Source organism: Coenobita brevimanus, chromosome 27 (genome assembly GCF_032717465.1).
Source record: "Coenobita brevimanus isolate Jiangsu-jjx chromosome 27, ASM3271746v2, whole genome shotgun sequence".
Lineage (NCBI taxonomy): Eukaryota > Metazoa > Arthropoda > Malacostraca > Decapoda > Coenobitidae > Coenobita > Coenobita brevimanus.
The window spans coordinates 27,594,337-27,605,229 of NC_136980.1; the positions used below are offsets into that span (position 1 = coordinate 27,594,337).

The window sequence follows — 10,893 nt, forward strand, 5'->3', positions numbered from 1 at the left end:
TCACCAGCACCACTTAGAATATTCAAGGCTAATTTAATTCAAGCTAGTCACGAAGAAGTAGAGTTATCATGCATCTGAGCCACATTCAGAGCTGTTAATAAGCTTTGATAAAGGAACAGACTCTACCTAATAGGAAAACCCTGATGGATTTTGGCAAGAGTGACTATGAAGTATGATGGGAACTTAGAATGGCTTCGATAAAGGTGCAAAAGCAGTCAGTTTTTGTATCTCCTTTAAGGCAAAATTCAAAGGATTAACCATTAACTCTACTGATAATGGCATGGACAAAAGGGTACCACTTGTAAACACCTACAGTGAGTTTGATAACACAGGCAGCCCTCTCCTAACACAGCCAGCCCTCCTACTAACATAAGGGCAGCCCTCCTCCTAACACAAACGGCCCTCCTCCTAACACAGACAGCCCCCTTCCTAACACAGACAGCCCTCCTACTAACACAGGCAGCCCTCTTCCTAACATAGGCAGACCTCCTCCTAACACAAGCAGCCCTCCTTGTAACACAGGCAGCCCTCTTCATAAGTCTCCCTCCATCTCATCCTCTCTCTCCACCTCTCCACCTCACTCACATACACTCTCCTTAGGCTCCATCCTCCACACATGGCCAGACCACCTCAGTGTATCTCCTAATGCTTTCTATCACAACGCCTGCAATGTTCCGTAGGTAGAGAGGGAACTTCTCGTGGTATTTTTGCTCCGCTGTACACCTAAGTTATGAGGATTTTCTGTGTACACTCGTTACATGAAACTTAAGAAACTGGGAGAAGCTGGCAAATCTGTTTCTATGAATCCATCTATAGCCAGACGCCTGAATCCCGTAAGGAGTGGCCACAAACATATCGTCTCCATGTCGACCTGTCCCCTGCCATTTCGATGCCCTTCCCCCAACTTACACCTCCCTCATATACCCCACTACTCCATCCCTCCATCTCATCCTGTCTACCCCCCCCTCCACGTAACACACATACACTCTTCTCGTTAGTCTCTCACTCTCCATCCTCTCCACATGGCCAAACCACTTCAATGCACTTTTTCTCGTTACTTTTTCTACCACAAAGCTGGTCAATCTGTTCCCTTAGTAGCACTGGAACTTTAAATAGTATTTTTGTTTCACTCTAGACCCAAATTATGACACCTTTCTGTATGCACCTCTAACTGATCAGCTGTGAATAAGAGTTTTGATAAAAATTTATGAAACTGATAAATAATTCAGATAACTAACTACTGGTATAAAGCATAGAATAAATGATACTGGTATGAAGTGGTATATGAGGGAGGGAGATGTAAGTTGGGGGAAGGGCAGCGAAATGGCAGGAGACAAGGCGACATGGAGGCGATTTATTTATGGCCACTCCTTACGGGATTAAGGAATCGGGCTATAGAGGCAGAGGAAGTTGTATTGTTATGTAAAGACTAATCCTGAGTAACTATAGAGACAAAGCAACGAAGAAGTGAAAAGTAATTGAGATAAAAAAAATTACCTGGAGAACTAGTCTACAGGAACATCACCAATTTCTTCCCCATGCTGTATGAAATAGCCCGGCAGTGGCAAGAAATAGCCCGGCAGTGGCAAGAAATAGCCCGGCAGTGGCAAGAAATAGCCTGGCAGTGGCAAGAAATAGCCCGGCAGTGGCAAGAAATAGCCCGGCAGTGGCAAGAAATAGCCTGGCAGTGGCAAGAAATAGCCCGGCAGTGGCAAGAAATAGCCCGGCAGTGGCAAGAAATAGCCCGGCAGTGGCAAGAAATAGCCTGGCAGTGGCAAGAAATAGCCTGGCAGTGGCAAGAAATAGCCCGGCAGTGGCAAGAAATAGCCTGGCAGTGGCAAGAAATAGCCTGGCAGTGGCAAGAAATAGCCTGGCTGTGGCTAGAAACACTGCTAGTATTGCGTGATAGTCCAGCCAAGATGAGGCTATTAGGGCTAGTCACCAAACATGGCAGTAAATAGGAGTATTATTCTCTTCGGTTATGGAAGTTTCCTAACATCTTTTCCCAAGTGGTTCATTTTGCTTACACTCTACTGCCCTAGTCTGCATTATATAAATCCAAAGTGGGCATGCTTTACATAAATAGCGCACAAAATGATATTAACCAGCCACATCCAAAAATGAATCACTAAGGAAGAGGTGTTTGGGAGATTCTTTAACGAACAAGAATACAAACCAAGCTGCCCTAACTTTACAAATTCCTATAGTTTACCAAATAAAGCATAAGTGATGGACGGCAGAGCTTTATTATACTTATGAATATTCCAAGTCGAAATTTGAGTTTTTACGGCCATAGTGTTTATACGATACTCCATTGGCTCTCAAAAATTCGAAGTTGAAATGTGCGTTTTATATCTATAGAATTTTACCCAGTTCCATAGGGTATAAAAAGTACTAACCCCACCATAAAAGGTAATAATCTTGGTATACCACTTGTTCTTTTATTATCTTCACTTTTCTTACACGTGTTCACATGTGCCCTGCATATTTACAAAGTACATTAGTAGCTATGGCGGCAGCATGTTAAGTTCTAGCTGAAGATAGTGTTATAATCTAAAAGTATATTAAAGGTATAAAAAATTCCAGGTATGTCACAAAATAGATCTGGTATTATCAAAGTTTATCAGTGAATTTATTGAGTTATCGCCATCCCCAGGTTGCTTGCTGTCCTACTCCACTCTGGCCTGCCCACTCTAGAACAATACACACACATCACACCCCAAAGAACAAATACAAAGAAAAATATAACCTGCACCCTGGCCTGTCTGGTGCTCCTATCTCCTCTCTGGTCTCTCTCAGCCGCCTCCAATTCTATCTCTCTCTCCCTAGCATCACTCGCTCTACTGGGGAAATACAGGAACATCAATGGTGCCCTAAGGAGTGGATTGCCTACCAGATTAACGGAATACAAAGTGCCATCATAAATGCTTCCATCATCCCTACTTCATCACCTACAAATACACACCACAGGCTCTTATGTGGCTTTGGAGGCTTATTAACAACTCTTCCTTAGCGATTTTGTATACACATTTCACTTTGATCTTGTTACTGGTGCAAACTTTTGATACTGAAACGAAAATAGATTGCTGAGGAAAAGGTGCCAGGAAGCCTCCTAAGCCATTCTTGATCCAGATGCTGATGGCCTGTCTTGGCTGACGATCTTGCTGTCTAGGATTGCCATCTTGTTCTCGAGTTGCCATTTATTGTTGCCATCTCGCTGTTCAAGGTTGCCATTTGTCGCCCTAGGCTACCATCTATTCTTCTTTTGTCGTCTCGTCATCCTAGAGTGCCATCTTATCATCTGCAGTCGTTTCACTGTCATCTTTCTATTCTGTTGTCTAGGGCTGTCTTGTCTTCTGAGGTTGTCTTTCGTTGCCCTTCTAAGACTGCTGGGTTGATGCTCTGCAGATGATATCCGTTTCTGTGGTGGAAAACAGCAATTAAGCAAACACTTTTCTATCTTATATACTACACAACAAGCACTTGACGTGCTACACACTGTGCCGGTCCCCTACTGTGCCACAGAGGTTGACGCCGGCAAGGGAATGCAGCCAGAACACATTACCCCAGCTGCCTAGTGGTGGACTTGATGGGAGGTGTGTTGTGGGCTCTGTTGGTGCAGTTTGAGGGCCAGGATGGGATGAGGCTCAGATCTATGTCGGAAGGTACAGGGCATTGTGGTTCCCAGGTTTCGGCTTTTACACAATAGAAAGGGGCCCAAACCTGGGAGTAGCGGTCCAGAAGGTTGCCCAACCATTGGGTGTATAGTGGCTGGGCAGTTACAGTGCCGAGACACGCCTGGAGGGTGTTCCTGTAGCTATTCTGGTAGGGCGTCCCAAGGCCATTGCCACAGCCACTGGCCACGGCTGGTGGGCTATGAGTTCTTAAACCCCTGCCTGAATTTGGGGCTGTGTGGGTCGGGGGTCCTGTGGTCCATCGCCTCCCTTGTTAATCTATCATGATTAAATCAAAGCCAAGCAAGATGAAGGGAAACAGACTGCAGGTAAAGGGGGAGGGGGATGGACTGCAGACGAAGGAGGAAGGAGTTTCTTTCATTATAAATAGCCAAACACCCTAATCCTTCAGCCCTTTTTCTAACTCAGAGCACCCTCTCTCATATACCTCTCAACGCATTTCCTCCACCTCAACCTGTCTCCTCAATTCCTCCACCTCACTCTCCTAGTCCATCTCATTTTCCATTATATAACAACAATTTTTCCACTACTGTATTGGTGGAGGATGTCAATCCCAATTTGGGGTGGAAAGGATTGATGATGATGATGATGGCCAAATAACAGGTGAGGTTCATACTTATAGATTAGGTTTGTCAGGACAAAATAATTTATTTTTTAACTGAAGGCAAAACCTGTAAACATTACAAATACACCTAAAGAAAATTCACCATATTCCATGTGCTTTATGTCTATTATCTACCTATCTATCTATTGCATTATATTTCTAGATGTGCATGAACTAAAATAAAAGAAAAAGTAATCCTAGTGACTGGATTTGAAGGTTTCGATTTCAAAATTACAGACAAATACTGAGCAAAGTCCAAATCCATTCACTGAAAGATGGGTGGAAACTGTATTTAAAAGACTGTCACTGGCAGAGGGAAACAGTTGTTTACAGTCACAGGCAGAAGGCAAAACAGTCACCGGCAGAAAAAAAAAAAAAAAAAAAAAAAAAAGAAGCCTCCGGCAGGAGGAAAGTCAGCCACCGGCAGAAGGATTTTAATTTTATTGTTTCTAATGAACCTACTTAAAAAGGATCTGAAGAGAATCCATGCATTGGGCCTAATGTAACAGCTGCTTAACTGTCTGATTATAGGAACATCCTTTAACAATTTCCCTATCAACTGAAGGGAGGGCGGTGGACTGTATGAGAGGGGCAACTTAATCCTGCAATCCACCTAGTACAACTTTCAGACGGGCAAAGGGATAGCGTCAAACTGAGGAATACTTGTAAACCTTAAATGATATGGGTTTATTCTTGCCACCACCAGGTAATTGTACAACATAAGGAGGACCTCCAGCTGTAACAGGGTTAATGAACGCTACGTCTTCCATTTCAAGAGGCATATGGTAAAGAGAACCGTTGAAAATATATTAAGTCTTAATCTAAGTCAAGAAGTTAAAAGCTCTAATGCAACTTAGAAAATAATCACATCGAAGACAAAACTTTACTATCACCCCACTGCTGTCCCTTTCCAATGCATGGGTCTCAGACTGAGTTTGGTTCATCCCATAGAACCCTGTCACTTGTTTTCATTCACTCCTGCCAACAGCCAATGATTTTATCCATCTTAGAGGATGTTTTCTTTAGTGAAGGGGTAATTATGGCTATATATAACCTCCTGTTCTGTCTCCAAAACTTATTAAAAGAATATAGAGAAGTTCAGAATGAAACAAATGTAAGGTGGAAGGGGTTACTTGTCACATTTAACTACCACTACTACAGTACACTCCAACTGTAGGTGTTTCTATTTGCTTTATGCAGGTCATTTCACAGAGTTCAGTGGCAGAATTAGATAATGCTATATCACGTTATCCTTTCCACAACACTTCTTCATGACTAGCAACATATTCTAGTGTTCATCTATTGCTACAACTCAGTTCAAGATGCCGAGACATTTTAAACCAAGAAAAAAGGCATAGCACCCATTTTAATAGGCTTTAGTTACAGCTAATTTTCAAGATAGGGAACTGTCACTCTTAGACCAAAATAATATGAAAGGAGTATAGTAGTATATTCTTGTGTTAATTTATCCTTTCAACTCCATTTCAGGACAGAGGGCATTATAGACCAAGAGTATGGCTGTTGGTTTCAGGGAAGATAGTTTTAAAAAGTTCGATTTGAAGGAAGACATTTTTAAGCACAAGTCCTAGTTAACCTGGCCTTTTTTTTTGGGGGGGGGGGGTACTTCATGTAGCTTAATAAGAGAAAGACAATACGAAATCGCTACAGCCTATCCATCGCAATTCTTTATGACCAGCATTATATTCTAGTGTTAATCTCTTGTTCCGGCTCAGCAATAAAGATGAGGAGGAACTTTATGCCAGGTTTGGGTAAAACTGGTGTAGTATTTTTTTAGTTAAGGAATGAGTCTCCTTGATTACTAGCAAAAATTGGTATCTCAATCTGACTACACTTGGCCATCATCTAACTGAAAAGGGGTTAGGGATCCTTGTGAAGAGCCTTGGTCATATGTAAGGAATGAGTCTCCATGGTTACTAGTCAAAATTGCTCTCCCATTCTGACTACACTCGCCCATCAACTAACTGAGAAGGGGTTAGGGATCTTTACATAATTGTTGCATTGAATTTGAGCCCTAGTTAAGCAATGAGTCTCCTTGGTTATAAGTCAAAATTTACATCTCCTAGCTAGCCTTGGCAATTAAATAAATGAAAAGGGACTAGCGATCTGTCAGATGAGAAATTCGCAATCCCAAATGATTTTTGGAATTTAGTTTTGAAAGTTGATATACCTAACCCTTCCAGAAAAGCCATGTGGAAGTAGCAAGCATAAAATCATCATCATCATCATCATCCGGACCTCCTTTCCCACTCCAGGGCAGGGTGAGGAGTAGCAATGTCCAGACAGCCCAAATTTGCCCAGTCCAATGGGCCACGCTTCCATTCACTCATTATTCAAGCTTCCGGAATCCTGGCACCATCGGATACGTCAAAAACATTCACCACGTTCTGTAGCTTCACATAAACGTATCCTATAGAGTCAATCCGGACGCTGCCACGTTAAAAAGGGATGCCAAATCCCTGATCATGCTCCTCTCACAACATTCATCCAGCCAGCTAGATCTTTCGTCTGTTCCCTAGCCTCACCGATTTCCAAACCTCTCTTCCTCACACACTCATCCACTGTATCTCTCCACCTTCTCCTTGGTCTACCTCGCCTCCTCCCTCCTTCAGATTCGCTCAGACATACTTTTTCCGCCACTCTATTGTTATCCATTCTCTCCACATGACCATACCATCTCAGTACACTCTCTTCGATTCTGGTGTCCACCGACTTCCTCACTCCACATCTTTCACTAATCACATTATTTCGTATCCTATCCACCCTCTGTACTCCACATACATTCCTCAGCAGTCACATCTCCACTGCTCTTACTCTTGACTTTTCATTTTCATACCACACCATAGTCTAACACCCACAATTTAAAACTGGCACTAACACTCCTTCATGCAAGCCTCGCGCAGCTGCAACACTCAAGCCTCTGTTTCTTATCAAGGCCTTCATTGCACCAGCTACTTTTCTTCCTTGTGTCACTCTACTTTCCACTTCTTTTGCACATTTTCCTCTCTTTTCTATCACTGTACCCAGGTAGCCTATATGAACTGTTTCACCACTTTACATGTCAGCAAGTGGGTTGGTGGGTGGTTAGTGCCCATCCCCGTAAAACCAATAACTCAAAGACAAACGGCCACCCCTTACTGGATTATGGCGTCTGTCTATGGATGGATGGCACGCTCGAATCTCAGAGTAAATGATATCAATGAGGATGGTATTCTTTGTAGGTCGGTGGGTATTGGTGCAGCGATGGTATGGTTCAATATTTTCTCCAAGAACAATATGTCACGAGGTTAAGCTAAGCACGCGACGCTCTCATGGCCTCCCAGTGCCTTGAGGGAGGGAAAAAAAGAACTTGGGTACGCCCTTGAGTGTGAGCTGTGTGTGTGGTTTGAGGAACACACACACACACACACACACACACACACACACACACACGAAAATCTCTCTCTCTCTCTCTCTCTCTCTCTCTAACCCACACACACACACACACACACACACACACACACACACACACACGAAAATCTCTCTCTCTCTCTCTCTCTCTCTCTCTTACCCCCCCCCCCCCACACACACACACACACACAGATGTTATTCTCCATCACACACTATTAACAAACACCAAGATCCACTTACCAGCTCAGCAGTCTACCTCGTTTCCCTCTGCCTAGTCGAAAAGCCTGATATTTGAGAGCGTCGCGTGCTTAGTTGGTCTCTTGGTTTGCTTATATCTTGAGTATTTTTATCTGGTTGTGAGAAAAAAAATGAATGGAGTGAGAGACTGACTAGGAGAGTTTAGGAGTGGAGTGTTTGGGGTAAAGGGAGAGACTGAGACGATGATGATGATGCTGGTGGTGGTGGCAGTGGTGGTGGTTGTCATGGTGGTGGTGATGGTGGTGATGGTGGTGGTGGTGGTGATGGTGATGATGGTGTGATAATGATGATGGTGATAATGGTGATGGTGGTGGTGGTGATGATGGTGGTGGTGATGATGGTGGTGGTGATGATGGTGGTGGTGATGATGGTGGTGGTGGTGGTGGTGGTGGTGATGGTGGTGATGGTGATGATGGTGTGATAATGATGATGGTGATAATGGTGATGATGGTGGTGATGATGGTGGTGGTGGTGGTGGTGGTGATGGTGATGATGGTGTGATAATGATGATGGTGATAATGGTGGTGATGGTGGTGGTGATGATGGTGGTGGTGATGATGGTGGTGGTGATGATGGTGGTGGTGATGGTGGTTATTGTGATGGCGGTGGTGGTAGTGGTGGTGGTGATGATGATGGTGGTGATGGTGGTGCTTGTAGTGGTGGTGGTGGTGGTGGTGGTGGTGATAATGCTGGTGGTGGTGGTGGTAGTGGTGTTGATGATGGTGGTGGTGGTGATGGTGGTGCTTGTAGTGGTGGTGATGGTGGTGGTGGTGGTGATAATGCTGGTGGTGGTGGTGGTAGTGGTGTTGATGATGGTGGTGGTGATGATGGTGGTGGTGGTGGTGATGGTGGTGGTGGTGGTGGTAATAATGGTGGTGGTGGTGGTGGTGATGGTGGTGATGTTGGTGGTGGTGGTGGTGATGGTGGTAGTGATGGTGGTGGTGTTGGTGGTGATGGTGGTGGTGGTGGTGGTGTTGGTGGTGGTGATGGTGGTGGTGGTGGTGGTGATATTGATGGTGGTGGTGGTGGTGGTGGTGGTGATATTGATGGTGGTGGTGATATTGATGGTGGTGGTGGTGATGGTGGTGGTGGTGATATTGATGGTGGTGGTGGTGATGGTGGTTGTGGTGATATTGATGGTGGTGGTGGTGATATTGATGGTGGTGGTGGTGATATTGATGGTGGTGGTGGTGATATTGATGGTGGTGATATTGATGGTGGTGGTGGTGGTGATATTGATGGTGGTGGTGATATTGATGGTGGTGGTGGTGATGGTGGTGGTGGTGATATTGATGGTGGTGGTGGTGATGGTGGTGGTGGTGATATTGATGGTGGTGGTGGTGATATTGATGGCGGTGGTGGTGGTGGTGATATTGATGGTGGTGGTGGTGGTGATATTGATGGTGGTGATGGTGGTGGTGATATTGATGGTGGTGATGGTGGTGGTGATGGTGGTGGTGGTGGTGGTGATATTGATGGTGGTGGTGGTGGTGGTGGTTGTGGTGATGGTGGTGGTGATGGTGATGGTGGTGGTGGTGATAATGGTGGTAGTGGTGATGGTGGTTGTGGTGATGGTGGTGGTGGTGGTGATGATGGTGTGATAATGATGATGGTGATAATGGTGATGGTGGTGGTGGTGATGGTGGTGGTGGTGGTGGTGATATTGATGGTGGTGATATTGATGGTGGTGGTGGTGGTGGTGGTTGTGGTGATGGTGGTGGTGATGGTGATGGTGGTGGTGGTGATAATGGTGGTAGTGGTGATGGTGGTTGTGGTGATGGTGGTGGTGGTGGTGGTGATAATGGTGGTGGTGGTGATGGTGATGATGGTGTGATAATGATGATGGTGATAATGGTGATGGTGGTGGTGGTGATGATGGTGGTGGTGATGATGGTGGTGGTAATGATGGTGGTGGTGATGATGGTGGTGGTGGTGGTGGTGGTGGTGATGGTGGTGATGGTGATGATGGTGTGATAATGATGATGGTGATAATGGTGATGATGGTGGTGGTGATGGTGGTGGTGGTGGTGGTGGTGATGATGGTGTGATAATGATGATGGTGATAATGGTGGTGATGGTGGTGGTGATGATGGTGGTGGTGATGGTGGTTATTGTGATGGCGGTGGTGGTAGTGGTGGTGGTGATGATGATGGTGGTGATGGTGATGCTTGTAGTGGTGGTGGTGGTGGTGGTGGTGGTGATAATGCTGGTGGTGGTGGTGGTAGTGGTGTTGATGATGGTGATGGTGGTGCTTGTAGTGGTGGTGATGGTGGTGGTGGTGGTGATAATGCTGGTGGTGGTGGTGATATTGATGGTGGTGGTGGTGGTGGTGATATTGATGGTGGTGGTGGTGGTGATATTGATGGTGGTGATGGTGATGGTGGTGGTGGTGATATTGATGGTGGTGGTGGTGATGGTGGTGGTGGTGATGGTGGTGGTGGTGATATTGATGGTGGTGGTGGTGATATTGATGGTGGTGGTGGTGGTGGTGATATTGATGGTGGTGGTGGTGGTGATATTGATGGTGGTGATGGTGGTGGTGATATTGATGGTGGTGATGGTGGTGGTGATGGTGGTGGTGGTGGTGGTGATATTGATGGTGGTGGTGGTGGTGGTGGTTGTGGTGATGGTGGTGGTGATGGTGATGGTGGTGGTGGTGATAATGGTGGTAGTGGTGATGGTGGTTGTGGTGATGGTGGTGGTGGTGGTGGTGATATTGATGGTGGTGGTGGTGGTGATATTGATGGTGGTGGTGGTGATGATATTGATGGTGGTGATGGTGGTGGTGATGGTGGTGGTGGTGGTGGTGATATTGATGGTGGTGGTGGTGGTTGTGGTGATGGTGGTGGTGATGGTGATGGTGGTGGTGGTGATAATGGTGGTAGTGGTGATGGTGGTTGTGGTGATGGTGGTGGTGGTGGTGGTGAT

At 45.5% G+C, this 10,893-nt stretch overlaps 1 protein-coding gene across 1 annotated transcript in view; it reads right to left on the reverse strand.

Annotated features, from left to right (window-relative positions):
* LOC145394521 (alpha-L-fucosidase-like) overlaps positions 1-10,893 on the reverse strand; it is a 55,124-nt gene that overhangs the window by 31,035 nt on the left and 13,196 nt on the right. The window contains exon 2 of the mRNA XM_080268361.1: positions 3,724-3,892. Coding sequence (XP_080124487.1) covers positions 3,724-3,892 — 169 coding nt within the window. The remainder of the gene's footprint in view (positions 1-3,723; positions 3,893-10,893) is intronic.